This window comes from Coregonus clupeaformis, chromosome 6, assembly GCF_020615455.1.
Source record: "Coregonus clupeaformis isolate EN_2021a chromosome 6, ASM2061545v1, whole genome shotgun sequence".
NCBI lineage: Eukaryota > Metazoa > Chordata > Actinopteri > Salmoniformes > Salmonidae > Coregonus > Coregonus clupeaformis.
In genome coordinates this window covers 26940511-26964046 of record NC_059197.1, presented here as the reverse complement: position 1 = coordinate 26964046, position 23536 = coordinate 26940511, and the positions used below count along the sequence as shown (strand labels likewise).

At 44.7% G+C, this 23536-nt stretch overlaps 1 protein-coding gene and 1 pseudogene across 1 annotated transcript in view; one reads left to right on the top strand and one right to left on the bottom strand.

Moving 5' to 3' along the window:
- Positions 1 to 18952, bottom strand: part of LOC121568462 — a 46652-nt pseudogene extending 27700 nt beyond the window's left edge.
- A 1896-nt stretch (positions 18953 to 20848) lies between these two features.
- LOC121567572 (alpha-2-macroglobulin-like) overlaps positions 20849 to 23536 on the top strand; it is a 44879-nt gene continuing 42191 nt past the window's right edge. The window contains 4 exon segments of the mRNA XM_045219780.1: positions 20849 to 21050; positions 21714 to 21894; positions 22214 to 22370; positions 23037 to 23089. Coding sequence (XP_045075715.1) covers positions 20965 to 21050; positions 21714 to 21894; positions 22214 to 22370; positions 23037 to 23089 — 477 coding nt within the window. The 5' untranslated portion in view covers positions 20849 to 20964.

Sequence of the window (23536 nt, the reverse complement as noted above, 5' to 3'; positions counted from 1 at the left end):
CCCCCCAGCCTCAATATTCTATGATCAAATTATTTCAGTGGGAGAACATCAGGAAGTCCCTACATGTGTTGGGTCATTGATGCTCTGTTGATAAGATACTGTGATGTCATCTATGCTGTAGCTCTATCATTTACATGATAGCAGGGTCATAGTCATTAAGGCACACGGTGATGAAACGTTTAAAAATGTTCTTCAATGGAAAATGAAAACAAAGGGTTATTTTTGGACAAATCCAGCCCTGTTTAACTCAGTTTTCTTCCATTTGGTGCCTAATGTACGACCCATATTTTGAGGACCTCTCTTACCACTAGTGAGGAACTTGGTGGCCTTGTCTCGGATGGCTGGAGTGAGCTGCTCTGTGTTCCTCAGGTACTCCAGGATGTAGATATTGGGGGCTAGGAGGGCCATATTCTGCTCAACACACCCATACGGCATCCAGGTTCTTGAGGGCCCGACCCAAAATGTCACCTACAGGTAAACATGGGACTTCTGTAAGACTGTCCTCTTTAGCAACAGTAGCATTATCACTGGAGAAGGGTTGCTTTTCCCACCACTATGCCTCTCTAAACTCACTATGCCTCTCTAAACAATACAATGGTTTATTTTACCCAGGACTGAGAGGGAAATTCGATCAGATCCATCCACCACATTCTTGGGGAGTTGCAGTTCAGTTCCTCCTCCTCTGTCAGAGCTTCTGCTGTAGACACACAGATGATAAGATGAATGGAGAGGATCAGTTCAATCAAAGTGAACATTTGATGCAAGAGAGGAGATTATTTTCAGTCAAAGGCAGTTACACTAGATAGTATCTGTACAGCAGTAAGTTTCACCACAGCAGTAGACTACATACCTTCACCAGCAGGCTCTGTGGGACTGTGTCGATGCGTCCTCTCTCTGGTACGTTCGCAATTTCATTGTCACATGCAGCGTGGGACTGGACAGCCTCTGTACTAACGGACACATTCACAACCCCTACACACACATTGTCAGACAGAGTGCAGCACAGGTTACACAACATCCTATACGGTGACTGAGAGAACACAACTCAGGTTTACATCCATTCTGCTGTTTGAACGGTTGAATGAAGACTGGTGACTTACCCAAGACAGATGGTGCCATTGTCCAACTGAAGGTCTTTTGTCCATTGGCACACAAGCATGATGAGTACTGGACATCATTCAAGGGTGTGAGAGTGTAGTCTAAGGAGTGAGCCGGAGTCACAGAAACCTGCCAAATAGGAACACTTGTAAGATAACATCGAAAACCCAAGACCGATACACTGGGTGTAAAAATAAACACTGACTAGACAACTGCAACAACTCAAGAAATGATTGTGGTGCAGTGCCGTACCATGATGCACTCGGACAGGTACAGTGCCTTGCAAAAGCATTCATCCCCCTTTGTCACGTCTCCTCCCGTTGCTCCCCTCCGGCACTCAGATTCGCCGGTCTACTGAGCCACCGGTCTGAGCACACCACCTCGGCAAACACAGGAATGGAAACCCAACGCACCCTAATCACCTCCAGCGCACCTGCACCTCATCATCTCATCACCACCTCTATATAGCCCTGGACGGTTTGTTAATTGTTGTACGTAATTGTTAGCGTCGTGTCGTTTACATGCTCTTTGTTATTCTCTTTCTCATTGTTAAGTAAACCTTTACCTTGTTAATTCCTGCATCTGCGTCCTGCCTCTTCGTATACTCAGTACTCATCACAGAATTACACACCACTCACGAAAATGGATGCAGCAGGAGTTTCCAAGTGTCTCGACCAGCACCAGCAGCAGCTTGCCCAGTTGAACGCCGCCATGCATGAAGTGCTCCAAACTCTGCATAATCTGCCTAGCGCTCCGGTTCCACCTCAGGGAGCGGCGAGTGCATCCAATCCACCTGTTCCCGTGCTATCACCCACTTCTGAGCGAACCCTCGCCCTACCGGAGCGCTATGACGGTAAAACTACTAAATGTAACGGCTTCCTGCTACAGGTTTCACTTTATCTGGCGCGTCAGCCTGGGGCATATCCATCTGACCAAGCCAGGTTAGCGCTGGTGATTTCGCTACTTAATGGAAAGACGCCTCCCTACTCCACCTTCCTCGCTCGGTTCAGGGCGGTGTTTGATCATCCCACGGAGGGAAAGGACGGGGGTGAGCATCTCCTCCAGCTACAACAGGGAGAGGGGCCCACGTCCGTGTACGCTCTGAGCTTTCGCACGGTGGCGGCGTCTTCCGGCTGGAATAAGCGTGCTCTGCACACGTCCTTCAGGAGAGGCTTACGGGAGGACATCAAGATGGAACTTGCATGTCGGGACGACGAGATGGACCTTGATATCCTCATCGCCATGTCCATCTGTCTTGACGACATGTTGAGAGACAGACCGCGTTCCCAACAACTCCCGGAGCCTCGAAGCGCACCCCATCTGAGCTATGGAAGCCACCCTGCCCCATGGAGGTGGGCAGCACCCGCTACACCACCATGGACCACAGATCTTCTGGCGGCTCCCAATCTAGGCGGTATGACTCCCGTAGCCGCTCCGTGAGTGTTACGTCATCTCCTATAACAAAACCATTGTTTTTAGTTCCCATAACAGTGACTGGTTATTCCTTCTCTTCCATTTCCACTGCAATGATAGATTCCGGATCAGCGGGGAACCTTATAGATTGGGAGCTGGTCTCTGAATGGGGGTTGCCCACTGTGCCACTGCCTTCTCCGCTACACGTCACCTCGCTGGACAATAAACCACTTGGATCAGGCACCATTACGCACGTCACTCTCACCATCACCATTCCCACACTACCGGCGCACCACGAGGAGCTTTCATTCCACATCGTCACGTCACCCCTTCACCGGATCGTCTTGGGATTTCCCTGGCTCAGACTACACAACCCCACCATCAGTTGGATCACCAAGAGGATCACAGCCTGGTCCACCTCATGCCGGAAGACCTGCCTGCCGGTGGTTTGTTGTTCCACGTCAGTGGAGAGTACGGAGTCCGCCCTCCAGCCCAACATTCCACGTGAGTACACAGATCTCTCTGATGTCTTCTCTTCATCAAAGGCTCCGTGTCTCCCTCCTCACAGTCCCTGGGACTGCGCCATTGACCTGCTGGAGGGACCCCCCGAAGAGTCGTATTTACCCCCTTTCCATGGCGGAGACTAAGGCCATGGAGAAGTATGTGGCGGAGACCCTGAAACAGGGGTTCATCAGACGCTCTACCTCTCCTGCCTCTGCCAGCTTCTTCTTCGTGGCCAAAAAAGACGGAGGACTGAGGCCGTGCATTGACTACATGGGGTTGAACACAGTCACCACCAAGTACCGGTACCCCCTCCCTCTGGTTCCGTTGGCCATCGAGCAGCTACGAGGGGCCCGGTACTTTACGAAGTTGGACCTGAGGAGTGCCTACAACCTGATCCGAATCCGGGAAGGAGATGAGTGGAAGACGGCATTCAGCACTACCTCAGGCCACTATGAATACTGCGTCATGCCCTACGGCCTCGCCAACGCACCTTCTGTGTTCCAGTCCTTCATCAATGACGTGTTCCGAGACATGCTGAGTAGACAGGTGGTGGTGTACATCGACGATATCCTGATCTACTCGGCTACGTTCGAGGAGCACGTCAGGGACGTCAGAGCTGTCCTAATCCACCTCCGGGAAAACACAGCCTGTTGGTGAAGGGGGAGAAATGCGATTTCCACCAACAGGCCATCTCCTTCCTGGGATACAGGATCAGTCCTCAGGGTGTGTTCATGGAAAGAGCGAAGATGGACGCCGTCAGGTCATGGCCAGTCCCCACCATCATCAAGGGCCTTCAGAGCTTCCTGGGCTTCGCCAATTTCTACCAGCGTTTCATCAGGTCCTTCAGCTCCATAGCCGCCCCGCTCACCTCTCTCCTTAAGGGTGGGCCTCAGAAGCTGGCCTGGAACCCTGAGGCTGACGCTGCCTTCAAAGGCTGAAGGAGAGGTTCACCACAGCGGCCATCCTAAAACACCCAGATCCATTGTGTCCTTTCATCCTGGAGGTGGACACATCGGAGGAGGGCGTGGGTGTGGTCCTCTCCCAGCAGCATGGTAAGCCAGAGAAAATGTATCCCTGTGCCTTTTTCTCTAAAAAGCTTACCCCCGCAGAGAGGAACTATGGAGTTGGAGACAGGGAGCTGTTGGCAGTGGTCCTCCCTCTGGAGGAATGGAGACACTGGCTAGAGTTCATCCATTCCGGATTCTTACTGACCACCGGAATTTGGAGCACATACGGGCATCGAAACAGATGAACTCTCGTCAAGCCAGGTGGGCCCAATTTCTTACTCGCTTTCAATTCATTCTGTCTTACCGCCCAGGATTCCAGAATGTGAAAGTCGACGCACTCTCCAGGATGCACCATACCGGAGAGAGGAAGGATCTGGGGGTCCAATCCTGCCCCCATCTCTCATCGTTGCACCTGTCATTTAGGATGTGGATGAAGACATCCACCTGGCGGCTTAGGAGGACCACTCCGGGGCGCGTGTATGTACCCACCAGTGTCCGTGACCGCCTGCTGATCTGGGCGCACACCACCCTTACGACAGGGCACTCCAGTATTATGCGCACCCTTCATTCTCTAGCACAAAAATACTGGTGGCCCACCTTGGCTTCTGATGTCTCTCGCTATGTCTACTCCTGTTCCGTATATGCCCAAACGAAGATGCCTAGGAACGCCCCGGCAGGCAAACTAGTTCCTCTACCAGTGCCTCAGCGACCTTGGTCACACCTGTCCATAGACTTTGTCACCGACCTTCCACATTCTGACGGCTTCACCACAGTCATGGTGGTCGTAGATCGGTTCTCAAAATCATGCCGTTTTTTGCCACTAACTGGTCTTCCTTCTGCTCTCCAGGTCGCTGAGGTCCTGTTCCAACAGGTCTTCTGGCACTATGGACTTCCAGAGGACATCGTCTCGGACCGAGGCCCCCAATTCACCTCCCGAGTGTGGAAAGATTTTCTGGAGAAGATCGGGGCCACGGCCAGCCTCACCTCCGGGTATAGGCCTCAGTCAAATGGGCAGGTGGAGCGCATGAACCAGGAGCTGGGGAGGTTTCTTCGTTGCCACTGTCAGGACCGGCAGGGTGAGTGGGCAAGGTTTCTTCCCTGGGCAGAATATGCCCAGAACTCCCTCGTTCACACCTCCACAGGGCTCACTCCCTTCCAATGCGTCCTGGGGTACCAGCCGGCCCTGGCCCCTTGGACACCCAGCCAGACCGATGCGCCCGCTGTCGACGAGTGGTTCCGCAGGGCCGGACAGGTCTGGGACGCCGCCCAAGTCCGTCTCCAGGGGGCCATTCTTCGGCAGAAGGATCAAGCTGAATAGTTATGCATGCTCAAGTTTTCTGTTTTTTTGTCTTATTTCTTGTTTGTTTCACAAAAAAATGTATTTAGCATCTTCGAAGTGGTAGGCATGTTGTGTAAATCAAATGATACAAACACCCAAAAAATCCATTTAAATTCCAGGTTGTAAGGCAACAAAATAGGAAAAATGCCAAGTGGGGTGAATACTTCCGCAAGCCACTGTAGTTGAACACAGTGACCTTCAGCTCAACGTGCTCTCCACGGACGATGGACTAGGGCAGGGTGAGTTCCAGGAAGAAGGGTTGGAAGACTGTACGTTTCACTGGAGGAACCAGATTGAAGCCGCCAGGGGCCAGGCAGAATGCCTCTGTCTCCCAGGTGGTGATGGTGTCTGGGACAGTGAGGGGCACATCTGCTGATCCAGACTCCCTGTAATACAGAGGTCAGAATTCAAACAGAAAGCCACTAAGTGTCCCATAGAGAGCATTGGAGTATTACTGTATAAATTCATTGAACACTGTTTGTTTTAATTTTCAAAATGTATTTAAGCTTTATGTAACCATGGAGTCCCATTTAGCTAAGAGGACCTCTTTCCTTAGAGAAACCTGGCCTACTCTCTAATGCAGCTTAAAGAGGTACAGGTTCCTAATCTACACCACTACTGTATGTTTTGATATTAGGCAAGCGCTAAGAGGGCTTTCACCCGAGGTCAGCCTCACTGTGAAGTGCACTTAACGAACTTCCCCAAGATCCGATATCCATGTACTGGGGAAGAACGTACGGACCGACTGACTCTATGGCTGGCGGAGGTGGAAAGGCACCTCCATCAAATCCATTAGCTGTAATCACACCCGGTGCACCCTGTAGTGGAGTGGGGTCATTTGAGCCAAAGGGTTAATTGAACTACCCCTTGTTTCCAGGAAACCATATATAAAATACATAATTTGACCAAATCTTTAGGAAGAGGTCATCATGATGTTTGCCAATGACCATGGGGTAAGTTGAGCCAATGGCCACCATACTCCATACAAATGATGATTACATTTGGTCAGTTTTATGCATAATATGCATAGTATTTTTGCAATGTGTCATGCATATGAACTCAAGATAGTGCATTTTTATTGTTACAGAGCAGACATCATCATGCCCCGTGTAGACTCGTGGCTGTGGTCGGGAGAGGTTGTGTTTTCTCTAGCAGGAGGTAAGCTTGGCTTCTTATATGGTGTTGAGTAAAGCTTAAACCATGTATTTAGATCGTAGGTAGGTAGTTGTAGTTAGGTATTGTAGGTAGTTCATTTAGGTAGTTATTTAGGTAGTTATTGTAGGTTTCCGTAGGTAATTATTGTAGGTAAGTATTGTTTACGGCGGAGCCCGGCGAAGCACGAGGCTAGCTAGCTAGCGGGTAGCTACTGGTAACGTTTAGCAACGGTGGAGAGTTGTTTCCAATGTTATTTCACGCTTAAGAGTACCTGTAATTAAGCCAGCTAGCTACCTACCATTCAGCCGTTTTTCTAACCTCATTATCTGAGCCATCAACGTTAGGTAGTTAGTAGCTACTGTACTTAATTACACCTACTGATTGCAGAAGACAAATGTTAGCTGGCGTCGGGTAAGTTTGGCGTTATTTGGCTTTGTCGAGTAAGGCTTAATTATGTATTTAGATTGTAGTTAGGTATTGTAGATAGGCCCGCAGCACGAAGCTAGCTAGCTAGCCGTTTTTTTCAAACAAAGTCAACACAGTAGCCATTGCTAGCTAGCCAACACGACCAGCTAACTGTACTGCAGTAGCTAAATACAATATATTTGTGCTAGCTAGCCAACGTTTAATTTTTGCTGCGTTATGAAAGGAACTAGACACGGACACGAATTATCTGTTTGGTGTGTTAACACACTATTGGTAGTTTGTTGTAACCAAGTATTGGTGCTAAACTGTGTGTGTTATTGGATGCTAGCATGCTAGTTAGCTATGGCGTCATAGTTAGGCATCGTGGGCTGTTGTGGGTAGTTATTGTAGGTTAGCATTGTTTTCCGGCGGTGCCGGTGTAGCACGGGTTAGCTAGCTAGCTAGCCGCTTTTTCAAACAAAGTCAACACAGTAGCCATTGCTAGCTAGCCAACACGACCAGCTAACTGTACTGTAGTAGCTAAATACAATATACTTGTGCTAGCTAGCCAACGTTTAATTATTGCTGCGTTATGAAAGGAACTAGACACGGACACGAATTATCTGTTTAGTGTGTTAACACACTATTGGTAGTTTGTTGTAACCAAGTATTGGTGCTAAACTGTGTGTTATTGGATGCTAGCATGCTAGTTAGCTATGGTGTCATAGTTAGGCATCGTGGGCTGTTGTGGGTAGTTATTGTAGGTTAGCATTGTTTTCGGCGGTGCCGGGTGTAGCACGAAGCTAGCTAGCTAGCCGTTTTTCGAACAGAGTCAACACAGTAGCCATTGTGTGCTGTACTGTGGCAGCTAAATACAATTTATTTGTGCTAGCTAGCCAACGTTTAATTATTGCTGCGTTATGAAAGGAACTAGACACGGACACGAATTATCTGTTTGGTGTGTTAACACACTATTGGTAGTTTGTTGTAACCAAGTGTTGGTGCTAAACGGTGTGTTATTGGATGCTAGCATGCTAGTTAGCTATGGTGTCATAGTTAGCTAGCTGAATAAAGTGGGTTGAGTCTATTCCTTGAAACATTGAACCGCTGTGGTTCACAACAATTCTGATTTCTAAAGGTGGAAGTTGGGAGAGTTTTTGTTCGGGTGGTTCAGTGAAACAATTATAGTTTCTGAGGTGGAAGTTTTGGTGAGGGAGGCCCTGCTCTCTCCTCTCCCAGATGTTTAGTTCATTTCATTCCGATCTCCTCTGCATTATTGTAGCCATTTGCTACAGCCTGTCAACTATGCCTCTGCCTATCCCTGTTCTCTCCTCTCTGCACAGGCTACACAAACGCCTCACACCGCGTGGCTGCTGCCTCTCTAACCTGGTGGTCCCTGCACGCACCCCACACCTGGAGTTCCAGGTCTCAGGCAGCCTCTGGAACTGCCGTTCTGCTGCCAACAAAGCTGACTTCATCCCAGCCTATGCTAACCTCCAGTCCCTCGACTTCCTGGCGCTGACGGAAACATGGATTACCACTGAAAAGACTGCTACTCCTACTGCTCTCTCCTCGTCTGACCATGTGTTCTCGCATACCCCGAGAGCATCTGGTCAGAGGGGTGGTGGCACAGGAATCCTCATCTCTCCCAAGTGGACATTCTCAATTTTTCCCCTAACCCATCTGTCTATCTCCTCATTTGAATTCCATGCTGTCACAGTCACTAGCCCATTTAAGCTTAATATCCTTGTCATCTATCGCCCTCCAGGTTCCCTTGGAGAGTTCATCAATGAGCTTGACGCCTTGATAAGTTCCTTTCTGAGGATGGCTCACCCCTCACAGTTTTGGGGGATTTCAACCTCCCTACGTCCACATTTGACTCATTTCTCTCTGCCTCCTTCTTTCCACTCCTCTCCTCTTTTGACCTCACCCTCTCACCGTCCCCCTACTCACAAGGCAGGCAATACGCTTGACCTCATCTTTACTAGATGCTGCTCTTCTACTAATCTCACTGCAACTCCCCTCCATGTCTCCGACCACTACTTTGTTTCCTTTTCTCTCTCGCTCTCCTCCAACACTACTCACTCTGCCCCTACACAGATGGTAATGCGCCGCCGCAACCTTCGCTCTCTCTCTCCCACTACTCTCTCCTCTTCCATCCTATCATCTCTTCCCTCTGCTCAATCCTTCTCCCTCCAATCTCCTGATTCTGCCTCCTCAACCCTCCTCTCCTCCCTTTCTGCATCCTTTGACTCTCTGTGTCCCCTATCCTCCCGGCCGGCTCGGTCCTCCCCTCCAGCTCCGTGGCTTGATGACTCATTGCGAGCTCACAGAACAGAGCTCCGGGCAGCGGAGCGGAAATGGAAGAAAACTAAACTCCCTGCCGACCTGGCATCTTTCACTCCTCCTCTCTACATTTTCTTCATCTGTTTCTGCTGCTAAGGCCACTTTCTACCACTCTAAATTCCAAGCATCTGCCTCTAATCCTAGGAAGCTCTTTGCCACATTTTCCTCCCTGCTGAATCCCCCTCCTCTCTCTCTGTGGATGACTTCGTCAACCACTTTGAAAAAGAAGGTTGACGACATCCGATCCTCGTTTGTTAAGTCTAATGACACTGCTGGTCCTACTCACACTGCCCTACCCTATGCTTTGACTTCTTTCTCCCCTCTCTCTCCAGATAAAATCCTGCGACTTGTGACTGCAGGCCGCCCAACAACCTGCCCGCTTGACCCCATCCCATCCTCTCTTCTCCAGACCATCTCCGGTGACCTTCTCCCCTACCTCACCTCGCTGATCAACTCATCCTTGACCGCTGGCCATGTCCCTTCCGTCTTCAAGAGAGCGAGAGTTGCACCCCTTCTCAAAAAAACCAACACTCGATCCCACTGATGTCAACAACTACAGACCAGTATCCCTTCTTTCTTTTCTTTCCAAAACTATTGAGCGTGCCGTCTTTAGCCAACTCTCTTGCTATCTCTCTCAGAATGACCTTCTTGATCCAAACCAGTCAGGTTTCAGGACTGGTCATTCAACTGAGACTGCTCTTCTCTGTGTCACGGAGGCTCTCCGCACTGCTAAAGCTAACTCTCTCTCCTCTGCTCTTGTCCTTCTAGACCTGTCTGCTGTCTTTGATACTGTGAACCATCAGATCCTCCTCTCCACCCTCTCCGAGCTGGGCATCTCCGGCGCGGCTCACTCCTGGATTGCGTCCTACCTGACCGGTCGCTCCTACCAAGTGGCGTGGCGAGAAGCTGTCTCCCAGGGCTCAGTTCTAGGCCCTCTCCTATTCTCCCTATACACCAAGTCACTTGGCTCTGTCATATCCTCACATGGCCTCTCCTATCATTGCTACGCTGACGATACACAACTAATCTTCTCCTTTCCCCCTTCTGATAACCAGGTGGCGAATCGCATCTCTGCATGTCTGGCAGACATATCAGTATGGATGACGGATCACCACCTCAAGCTGAACCCTGGCAAGACGGAGCTGCTCTTCCTCCCGGGGAAGGACTGCCCGTTCCATGATCTCGCCATCACGGTTGACAACTCCGTTGTGTCCTCCTCCCAGAGTGCGAAGAGCCTTGGCGTGACCCTGGACAACACCCTGTCGTTTCTCCGCTAACATCAAGGCGGTGACCCGATCCTGCAGGTTCATGCTCTACAACATTCGGAGAGTACGACCCTGCCTTACACAGGAAGCGGCACAGGTCCTAATCCAGGCACTTGTCATCTCCCGTCTGGATTACTGCAACTCGCTGTTGGCTGGCCTCCCGGCCTGTGCCATTAAACCCCTACAACTCATCCAGAATGCCGCAGCCCATCTGGTGTTCAACCTTCCCAAGTTCTCTCACGTCACCCCCTCCTCCGCACACTCCACTGGCTTCCAGTTGAAGCTCGCATCCGTTACAAGACCATGGTGCTTGCCTATGGAGCAGTGAGGGGAACGGCACCTCCGTACCTTCGGGCTCTGATCAGTCCCTACACCCAAACGAGGGCATTGCGTTCATCCACCTCTGGCCTGCTGGCTCCCTTCCTCTGCGGAAGCATAGTTCCCGCTCAGCCCAGTCAAAACTGTTCGCTGCTCTGGCACCCCAATGGTGGAACAAGCTCCCTCACGACGCCAGGACAGCGGAGTCACTCACCACCTTCCGGAGACATTTGAAACCCCACCTCTTTAAGGAATACCTGGGATAGGATAAAGTAATCCTTCTACCCCCAAAAAAAGTGTAAAGTGGTTTTCCCACTGGCTATAGGGTGAATGCACCAATTTGTAAGTCGCTCTGGATAAGAGCGTCTGCTAAATGACGTAAATGTGCCCTTGAGCAAGGCACTTAACCCTAATTGCTCCTGTAAGTCGCTCTGGATAAGAGCGTCTGCTAAATGACTAAAATGTAATGTAAATGTATACAAACGTAAAACAAAACTAGTAGTATACTATGCTATAAATACTGCAAATTTTTGCTGACTTTACTGTATTATTCACTGTAGTATTTACATTTAACTATATATAAATACTGTAGTAAAATAAAACTGTAGTATATACCATAGTAATTAATATATTGTTTTTGCGGATTGTAGTATACCGTAGTATTTACTGTAGGGTTTTTGCAGACTGTACTATACTGTAGTATTTACTGTAGTGTTTTATCGGATTGTAGTATAATTTACTGTAGTGTTTTTGCGGACATTACTGTAGTATTTACTATAGTGTTTTTGTTTTTATTATATTTGACATAAAAGTGGAGGAAACTTCAGGAAACCTACTGGAGAAATACTACAAGAGAAAATTATCCATTGCCTGTCGGTAGGTAGGTAGGTAGGACTGGGGTCTGGACGGGTAGTTCAGAGCTGCTGTTATCTATAACCTGTAGGGAACACAGTATATGTTAGGTTTCTCACTTACAGTGGGGAAAAAAAGTATTTAGTCAGCCACCAATTGTGCAAGTTCTCCCACTTAAAAAGATGAGAGAGGCCTGTAATTTTCATCATATGTACACGTCAACTATGACAGACAAATTAAGAAAAAAAAATCCAGAAAATCACACTGTAGGATTTTTAATGAATTTATTTGCAAATTATGGTGGAAAATAAGTATTTGGTCACCTACAAACAAGCAAGATTTCTGGCTCTCACAGACCTGTAACTTATTCTTTAAGAGGCTCATCTGTCCTCCACTCGTTACCTGTATTAATAGCACCTGTTTGAACTTGTTATCAGTATAAAAGACACCTGTCCACAACCTCAAACAGTCACACTCCAAACTCCACTATGGCCAAGACCAAAGAGCTGTCAAAGGACACCAGAAACAAAATTGTAGACCTGCACCAGGCTGGGAAGACTGAATCTGCAATAGGTGAGCAGCTTGGTTTGAAGAAATCAACTGTGGGAGCAATTATTAGGAAATGGAAGACATACAAGTCCACTGATAATCTCCCTCGATTGAGAAACTTTTGTTATTGACCAAATACTTATTTTCCACCATAATTTGCAAATAAATTCATAAAAAATCCTACAATGTGATTTTCTGGAATTTTTTTTCTCATTTTGTCTGTCATAGTTGACGTGTACCTATGATGAAAATTAAAGGCCTCTCTCATCTTTTTAAGTGGGAGAACTTGCACAATTGGTGGCTGACTAAATACTTTTTTTCCCCACTGTATGTAGGTCTCACTATATGTAGGTTTCTCACTTATGAGTGGCACAAATTGTGATATGGGGGAGGGGAATGGGCAGGGTATATGCTAATTATATACTGTAGTATTTCCTATAGTTAAAGTGTTGTGTTTTAGCGGACATTACTGTAGTATTTACTACAGAGTTATTTTTGCAAATAATATTACATGTTCACCTTCCATAAAATGAACACACTATGTTTGTGATGTGCAGTCACTGAGGATATGACTAACTCAGAGACGCATGCACACATACACACACACCTTGTGCCTGAAGCATTTCTCAGTGGGGAGGTTCATGCTGTGGGCGATGACAGTCTCACTGGGTAGCATTCTGTACACCAGGACCTGTACCAATGGCGCCATCTCTGGAACCACTACCAACTTCAAGGTGATTTCCCCCTCAGTTACTGCAAAGCAAGAGCATGTCACACTATCATTGTCATCAAGCACCTTCCAGTATGTTCATAATTACTTAATGAAACTCCCTCACCAGGTAACCTTCATGTGTCCATGCTGAACTATTGCGTGGAGGAGGGAAAAACAGTTATCCCATCAAGTCAGCAAGAAGGAGATGATGAGGAGTGTTGGTGTTGTATAGGGACATCCTTTCTTTGAAGGTGAGAGGCTGGGACTAGGTCTGAAATAACCCTGGTCAAAATAGTGCACTAGAGAATAGGGTTCCATTTCAGACACACCCTGGGTTTGCAGGTTGTCACAACTTGTTCCTGGTTCTACTCACCAGGTAGATGACATCCACGGAGCCCTTTGGAACGGTCTCCCCTACGATGGCGTACTGGATCAACCCTCCCCTACGATGGCTCAATCCCAAATCAACCCTTAGAGCTCCACCTTGCCCTCTGATAGGCTAAGTGGAAGTTCACCATATTGCTTATTATACCAAGGGAATCTTCTCAGATCTCCACAAGAGCATGATAGACCCTAGGGTGTAGGGTCAAGCGGGTGATTTGGGATAGCGCATGAAGAGTCTTCGGAGTCTCAAAGTCTTTCAAAGCCTAGAAGGAATCATACTTACTATGAGGTTAATATTCTCTTTGGGCATACTGGTTGTGTTGAGGGAGAAACTGGCAATACCATGACTGTCCGTGGTTAGGTTCTGGAGACGATGTGAGGACCAGCCTTTCTTCTCCAACAGGTAAACTAACATGTCAGAGATAGGTGTGTTGTTGAAGTGAACAACGTTTATCTGAGGAAAAAGGGGGGAAAGTTCTATGAAGTGATGCTACATACGTCACTGTTACCTACCATTGGTAGTTAAGTAAACAGGAATGTCAAAGAGCAAATGGCATCCACAATTCAACAAAGTACAAGAAACAATAACACTGGATTTGGACTTACCTTGCCCTTGATAATTGATCCATGTTCATAGATTTTGGGTTTGTCAACAAATGTGAGTTTTCCAATCAGATAGGAGAGTGCTATGTGTTTTTCCTCTGACTGTGTAATACCTGTCAAAGAAAAACAAATGATAATAGCATGGTTTATTTCACAACCACACGTGCCACCATGATGCACAATGGCAGTTCACAATGCAGAAGCTGAATTGCAGTGCAGCTTACATAAGATTTTAAAACATGATCAAAAACAGAATACATTAATTAAATTAAATGAATGTAACATTATGATGTAGCACCGAAGGTCAAACAAACAGGCCTTCATGATCTAATTAAACATATTGGCATCATGCCGTTCACTCTCAATAAAAAAAGCTGTTTTCATTAGACTTCAGGCAAATTATGTCATCACTTTTCCCATTTCCAAATTCTTGTGATTAATGACTTGCCTGTCCCCTCCTCCTCTACTGTTGCGTTGAAACTAAGCTTGTCAATATATTTTATATTTGAGATTCTTCAAATAGCCACCCTTTGCCTTGATGACAGCTTTGCACACTCTTGGCATTCTCTCAACCAGCTTCACCTGGAATGCTTTCCAACAGTCTTGAAGGAGTTCCCACATATGCTTTAGTAGGCTACACATGGTATTGGTCCCACATACAACATGTACAAAAATGTAGGCCTATATGAAATACAGCCATATACACAACAACTCTGATTTGGCACACAAGAAAGCATGTTGAAGAGAAGCCCCACGAGCCGAACGACCTCTAGGCTTACATGAGGGAAAACCAATTAATGTAAAATTCTGGCATGGCGGTCAGGGCCATAAAGGTTGTAGCTTACTATTTAGACGAGTTGCAGCCTCCTCCATGCTGTGTTGAAACTCATGAGAAGATTCTGATTCCATTCTCCTTCCTGATGAAATGTACTTGTCAGGTCCCTCTCAAATGCCAGCTGGACATGCTGGGCTTTTCATTGATGTAACAATGCTTCTCTGAGATGCTTTATGAATACAGGCCCAGCTTTTCATGTAAATGCCAAATGTGTCCCAAACGTTTGAAGTGTCAGTGACTCATAGGAGCAGTTTATGACATTGAGCAGTAGCATTGTAGGTCTTCAATTAGTATTTGTCATTAGCGCAGACCTGGGTTCAAATAAATGCATATTTAAATATTTGTATTTAAATCCTCATTTTCTGTGTATTTGATTATTTTCAAATTTTATGGGCAATTCAACTACTTCTATTTGAAGTATTTGAAAGTATTTTCAAATAATTTCTTATAGATAGCCTACTATTTGAAACTATATTCAAATACTTGTTTCTAAATATATTATTTTAAATATTCCTAGGACCAAACAGACATGGGTGCAAATGCACAAATTCTTAAAATATTTGTATTTGAAAATACAAATATATATATTTAAATATTTTCAAATACATGCTAATACTTTCCAAGTACTGTATATTTCCAAATACATTCCAATATTCAACTACTTGTATTTTTAAAGAAACAATATCCAGATACTTACTTTGAAATGTATGTGAAAGTAATTGAAATATTGAAAATAGTATTTGAATCCAGGTCAGCATTAGCATAAATGGAGAGTGACATTTAGTGGAGTTACACATTGTCTTGTAACTACAGTGCATTGCAAAACGTCAATAGTGTTGACTCACATTGCACACACTACTTTATACTCCTCTTCAACTATGCTGATCTCATTGGTGAGGTTCATTTAGATCTTAAACTTTGGCAAAACTAGATATAAAAGAACAGTTAACTCATGAATGTTCCAGGATTGTGATGCATTGATCAACTGCCAGAGCCATAATATTATGTAGCATGAAAGGTAAAAGAAAGAAGCTCAACCTGACATATTCTTTTACCTCAAAGTGATGGAATATTTTTTTTTCACCAATCCAAACTACAATGGTATAGGATCCTACAGGTGCTTCAGAGTTGAGGGGGTGAGAAAGCTGCAGAATGTTGCCACTAGATGTAGTATTGACCCACTGTCCAATCCTGTTCTGATGAACATCCTGTTGATTTATAGAACAAGAGGCACGTTGAGCAGGGCACAACATTGTGTAACATTCACATGTAGGCCTACCTCCTGAGTGGCGCAGTGGTCTAAGGCACTGCATCGCAGTGCTAACTGTGCCACTAGAGATCCTGGTTCGAATCCAGGCTCTGTCGCAGCCGGCCGCGACCGGGAGACTCATGGGCGGCGCACAATTGGCCCAGGGTAGGGGAGGGAATGGCCGGCAGGGATGTAGCTCAGTTGATAGAGCATGGCGTTTGCAACGCCAGGGTTGTGGGTTTGATTCCCACGGGGGGCCAGTATAAAAAAATATGTATTCACTAACTGTAAGTCGCTCTGGATAAGAGCGTCTGCTAAATGACTAAAATGTAAATGTAGGCCAAACATGCCTGTCTAACATGTAGAATAAGGAGTCACGTCAGTTCTATTCATTACATTCTATCTGCAACGTTCCAAAGTTTGCTTGCTGAAGGTGGCCCAGATGTTATCACATAAAGCTTATAGGGAGTCTTCTAGTAACTGCCATGTGGAAATGAATGATGACCTCCAGTACCTAGCTGGTGGAGTCATTGTCTTATGTCGTAGTATTTAGTGACAGTCATCATAAATTGACAGACTAATAAGGCTCTTACCTCAAGTTCCACAATGTTGTACTGTGAAGGGCAAGACAAAAGATTGGTTAATGTTTTATGAATAACTCTCAAATTCCCCCAAAATGACCAGAGGAGCAAAACTGTCTACAACTATAGGAACCAGGTAGGTGCTTGGATTTGTCTCCAACTCATCATCACAAGTAGTATTTGCACTGGAGCTCTTATGTCAATTCAGTAGATTAATTCAATCTCAGGAAAAACATTCTCATACGTTCCAATCTGACCTATATGAATGGAAAACCTCATGTCCTGTGGTGAATGTTTGAGGACCTTCAAATCAGCCCACACAGGTTTACTTAGAGAACAGTATGTTTTCATTGAGTGCTATGTGTCTCAACTGTTTGTGTAGCCTTATCAAACAGATACCATTGGCTAAAGATTTTGCCAAATAGTTGTTCAAAACATTGCCCATTTCCAAAGCCTTATTGTTCATGAAGTACTAATGCGATGTGTATGACATGTGGTGGCTCGTTTAAAATGAAAATAAGCATTTACAGTATGTACATAATAAGCCTTGTCCTTGTCCATAGGGCAGGAGCCTATCTCCTGTTTCTGTAGCTTGAGGCAGCCTGGACAGGACGCTAGTCTATCACTCGGCATTAACCCCAATCCGTCTCCTTAATGCTGAGTGCCAAGCAGAGAGGCTTCGGGTCCCATTTTTCGTCTTTGGTATGGCTCGACTGGGGTTTGAATCCCCATCCTTCCATTCTCAGGGTGGACACTTTAACCATAAGGCGGACACTGTAACAATTTGGTTGGACAAAACTGTTCATAGTGTTACATAATAGCTGATTGCCATGTCTATCGCACAGTATTGTGATGTTGGGATCCTTGAGATTCTTCTGTATCTGTCTTTTTGTTTGAAATAGTGGGGAGACTGTTCTGAAGGAAGACCAAATAGGTCATTGTTTTCAATATTCAATGTTGCACATTTTCAACACTCACCAGCTGATTGACAGGGCTAAAACTGGTATCCAAGGTGATCACTCTAAACTGTACTGTAAAAAGACAATGAAAAAACAAAGACAGGCACTCAATTAGAGTTTTAGAAGCACAATTTTGCTAACTTTCATTGATTTTCCAGAAATCCTCATTGAAGGATTTCCAGATTCCAGGAATGTTTCAACCGGGATTTCTGGAAAACCAGGGATTTTCAGGGAAGTTACCAGAATTTTGCAAGACAAACTTTTGACAGCTACTGTGGATAATATTTTACACCGTTGGTACTAAGGCCCCAATTCAGATAAAGGAAAACTGCACTGCGAGTTTGCTGAAAATATTGACACTATCGATATCCAATGATAATGTCGAGGAGAGGAACAGCTTGTAACATGGGGTATGTTGGTTCAAACTCCAGTGTACATATCCTGAGTGAACCCGCAGTGGATTTTTTCTTTATCTGTACCTTACTGTCACAGCAACATGTGATGACAGAGCAAACCATCATAGAAACATGCTAACACCTAATTGTCCTGTTTCTTAGCAAGCAGACTAATTGTGTACTGGCTCTGTGTAAAATGACCTGGGTGTCCCGGGTTGTAGATTGGTTTATCTGTTTGGATGAATGTCATTGGACTGTAGGGTTTAATCATGACCTTTCTCTCCTCTGTCGATAGACACGTTTCACCTTGAAACCTCCACCTTAAATTTTGGCACTTCGTCACTCTCCACATGAGGGGCCTGTCAGGGAGAAAACAAACCAATAACATATGATCCAGTGTAGCTTAGTTGGTAAGAACGTGCTGCTAACAACATCAAGGTTGTGAAGATTCAATCACTTCTCCTTTAATCAGTGTGTTTTAAAAATGCTTTTTCTTTAGTAGTTGATGTCATCTTTTTTTATGTCAAATTTCAGCTTGAATCCCGAAAAGTTATGGTAGGCCACCACATTGATATTTCCCAACAAATAAGATGGCATTGCACAAAAATTAAGAGATGCATCACAAAGCTAAGAAGGACAGTAAACTCTTATTGGAATGGTTCTGGATGTCGACCTGGGCTGACCTGAAACTGGAAGCAGTGGTGAAACTTTTGGTCAGAACTCTCTTGGAGAATACTTTTGTTCTGTCCATTGGCAATCAGAGATATGGTCATGACCAGGGTCTCGTTGGGCTGCAGAAGGCTGGCACAAAGCTTAGCCTCTGAGCCTGCCTGGATCACTGCAGGAATGGCTACCATGTAAACCCTACAGAGAACATATGCACGCACAGCAACAAACCACACAGGAAAATCAGTACAAAATGAGAGGGCACTTCTAAACAAGAAACGACAGATGTAGGATCTTAATTTGACCAGTATTGTCATTGAAAGATTATCCTGCAGCAACAGGATTTGAACGTTTAGTCCATAATGTTGCTTGATCAGTGGTTTCCTTACGAAAAAAAACACATGAAATTCACATGTGATCACGTCAATGAGAATACTTTACTTTAAAAGGCATAATTGACATTAATTCAATTTAAACAGTCATGGTCCCCTGCAGGTTTTGTGCTGTTCCAGGTTTGTTCCAGGGACGTCCCCAATAATATTTTTAGGACGTTCTTAGAAAGTTGTTTCATGGTCCCCTGGAGGTTTTTGATAGATGCAGTGAGAATACAGTATTTACGCGTTATACGCCTGCCCCCCACATGGCCGCCAACCCTCCCTCCTTCCATGCCTTAAGTAGTCATATGTCTTGTATAACCATACAAAACGTAACACATCTTACTAATATGATTGTACCGGATTTACTTTTACTATGTTATGTCTAGTCTGTGAGACCAGTTTGACTGATGATATTCAGCTGAAACTAGGCTACCAGTATGTGTGAGTCCTGCATATATACTACAGGTCAAAAGTTTTAGAACACCTACTCATTCAAGGGTGTTTCTTTATTTTTACTATTTTCTACATTGTAGAATAATAGTGAAGACATCAAAACTATGAAATAACACATATGGAATCATGTAGTAACCAAAAAAGTGTTAAACAAATCAAAATATACTGGTTCAGTTTTGGTTTACCAGACACTCTTATCCAGAGCGACTTACAGTTAGTGAGTGCATACATTATTTATTTTTTCATACTGGCCCCCCATGGGAATCGAACCCACAACCCTGGCGTTGCAAACGCCATGCTCTACCAACTGAGCTACATCCCTGCCGGCCATTCCCTCCCCTACCCTGGACGACGCTGGGCCAATTGTGCACCGCCCCATGGGTCTCCCAGTCACGGCCAGCTACGACAGAGCCTGGATTCGAACCAGGATCGCCTTAGACCACTGCGCCACTCGGGAGATGTTGGTTAAATCCAACAGGTCGTCAGGTGCATTGTAATTCATATACCATTTGTTATGTTTTTGGGGAAACAAACCTGGGGGGGCACAAATTCTATCTGTGGGTCCATGCCCGGCTTTGCCACCCCGGCTCTGGGTACAATGTTGTTCCCTGAGCTACAAAAAAGTCAAAGGTACACTTCACAGGTAAACATATGAACTCACATGGTACAACCTCAAGTGAATCTTCCAGCAAGACAATAACCCCAAGTACAAATAAAAAAAACCCAAAAGGGTTAATTGACCACAAAATCTACATTTCGCAATGGCCATCTCAGTCTCCAGACTTGAACCCCATTGAAAACCTGTGGTTTCAATTGAAGAGGAAAGTCCATAAGCACAGATGAAGGATATCAAGGATCGGGAAAGATTCTGTATGGAGGATTGGTCTAAGATCCCTCCCAATGTGTTCTCCAGTCTCATAAAACATTTGAGAAAAAGGCTCAGTGTCATTATCCCCGAAAGGTGAGGGGATCCAATAATTTATAACCTTATGTTTTTGAGATTTTTGGTATTACTTGTTAAACAAAATATATTTCTCTGAACAATTGTATAAGTATAAAATAATATAACTGTTCCAAAAAATATCATACCATATAGCTCAGTATTTGTATTATTTATTTTACAGTCTTTTTTGCTCATCTTTATCAAGGGATTGAATAATTTTGGACCCCACTATATATTATGGACAAAGTAAAAAAACAGGCATTGCATGCAAACTATTGAGATGTAATCAGGTTATAGTGCAAGCCAATGTCGTACACTGTACTGTATGTATATTGATGGTGCATGTGTAGTCTCAAAGCCAGAGAATCTGCCAATCACTGAAAATCACTGTTATTGACACAAATTGGTCAAATATTCACGAGGCTTTTACTTCAATCATTTAACCTGGCTACACCGGTTCCTCTGCTTGTCCTCTACACAGTGCAGTAGGGAGGTCTTGCCAGTAGGAATACTGGGATATAGGCTGACCTGGTGTTTTTATTTCTCTCATTGAGTCATGGTTCCTTCTGGGCATCACGTTTGGAGATGGATACTCTTTGTCTGCTTTCACTGGCTTTGTGTCTGTCAAAAAACTCCAAGACCGTAAGTAAATCTGCAGTCAGTTAGAATTTAGTAATCAGAAATGTGGCGTCTCGTCCTGGAGTAACATTCTCTCTGTCAGAGAGCAAATTTAGAATGGTTTTTCATCTATCCTTTCTGAAGATATTTGTTCTGTGTATTTTACCTACAAATATAGGCTTTTCAAAAATTATTCTTGATTTTTTTATCTTGATTTTTAGATTTTTTATTGGCCCATTCACCCCCTCCCCCAAAATACAAAAACTTGTAAGTACTGTATTTTCACCGCAACTAGACAAAAACCTCCAGTGGACCATGAAACAACGTTCTAAGAACATCCTAAAAACATTATTGGGGACGTCCCTGGAACAAACCTGGAACAGCACAAAACCTGCAGGGGACCATGACTGTTTAAAGTGAATTAATGTCAATTATGCCTTTTAAAGTAAAGTATTCTCGTTGATGTGATCACATGTGAATTTCATGTTTTTTTTTTCGTAAGGGAACCACTGATCAAGCAACATTATGGACTAAATGTTCAAATCCTGTTGCTGCAGGATTATTTTTCTTTGACAATACTGGTCAAATTAAGATCCTACATCTGTAGTTTCTTGTTTAGAAGTGCCCTCTCATTTTGTACTGATTTTCCTGTGTGTTTGTTGCTGTGCATGCATATGTTCTCTGTAGGGTTTTCATGGTAGCCATTCCTGCAGTGATCCAGGCAGGCTCAGAGGCTAAGCTTTGTGCCAGCCTTCTGCAGCCCAACGAGACCCTGGTCATGACCATATCTCTGATCGCCGATGGACAGAACAAAAGTATTCTCCAAGAGAGTTCTGACCAAGAGTTTCACCGCTGCTTCCAGTTTCAGGTCAGCCCAGGTCGACATCCAGAACCATTCCAATAAGAGTTTACTGTACTTCTTAGCTTTGTGATGCATCTCTTAATTGTGTGTGCAATGCGATCTTATTTGTTGGGAAATATCAATGCTTACTATAACTTTTCTGGAATTCAGGCTGAAATTTCACATAAAAAAAGATGACATCAACTACTAAAGAAAAGCTTTTTTAAAACACACTGGTGAAAGGAGAAGTGATTGAATCTACACAACCTTGATGTTGTTAGCAGCACGTTCTTACCAACTAAGCCACACTGGATCATATGTTATTGGTTTGTTTTCTCCCTGACAGGCCCCTCATGTGGAGAGTGACGAAGTGCAAAGATTTAAGGTGGAGATTCGAGGTGAAACTTTTCTATCGACAGAGGAGAGAAAAGTCATGATCAAACCGTATAGCCCGATGACATTCGTCCAAACGGATAAACCAATCTACAACCCGGGACAAACAGGTAATTTTACACAGAGCCAGTACACAATTAGTCTGCTTGCTAAGAAACAGGACAATTAGGTGGTAGTATGTTTCTATGATGGGTTGCTCTGTCATCCCAGAGACACTTGAAAGAGGACCATTAGGTGCAGATAAAGAAAAAATCAGCTGTGGGTTCACTCAGAATATGTACACTGGAGTTTGAACCAACATACCACATGTTAGAAGCTGTTCCTCTGCTGGACATTATCATTGGATCCCAATTGACTCATTCATCCCCCCTCCTCTCCCTGTAACTATTCCCCAGGTTGTTGCTGTAAATGAGAATGTGTTCTCAGTCAACTTACCTGGTAAAATAAGGGTTACATAAAATAAATACAAAGATATCGATAGTGTAAATATTTTCAGCGAACTCGCAGTGCAGTTTTCCTTTATCTGCAATTTATTGAATTGGGGCCTTAGTACCAACACTAAAATATTATCCAGAAAAGCTGTCAAAAGTTTGTCTTGCAAAATTCTGGTAACTTTCCTGAAAATCCCAGGTTTTTCAGAAATCCTGGCTGAAAGATTCCTGGAATCTGGGAATCCTTCAACATGGATTTCTGGAAAACCTGGGAAAGTTAGAAAAATTATGCTTCTAAAACTCTCATTGAGTGCCTGTCTTTGTCTTTCATTGTATTTTTTACAGTACAGTTTAGAGTGATCACCTTGGATACCAGTTTTAGCCCTGTCAATCAGCTGGTGAGTGTTGAAAATGTGCAACATTGAATATTGAAAACAATTACCTGTATTTGGTCGTCCTTTAGATCAGTATCTCCACTCTTTCAAACAGAAAGACAGATACAGAAGAATCTCAAGGGTCACAACGTCACATTACTGTCTGATAGACATAGCAATCAGGTATTATGTAACACTATGTACGATATTGTCCAACCAACTCAACTCTGCGGCCTTGTGGTTAGTGTCCTCACTGAGAATGGAAGGTTGAGGGTGTCGAGCCTTACCAAAGACTCTAAAAATGAGACCTGATGCCACTCTGCTTGGCACTGAACATTAAGGAGATGGATTGAGGTTAATGCCCAGCAATAGACTAGCGTCCTGTCCAGGCTCCTTCATGCTACAGAAACAGGACATAGGCTCCTGCCTTACGGACAAGGCTTATTATGTAGAATATACTGTAAATTGTTA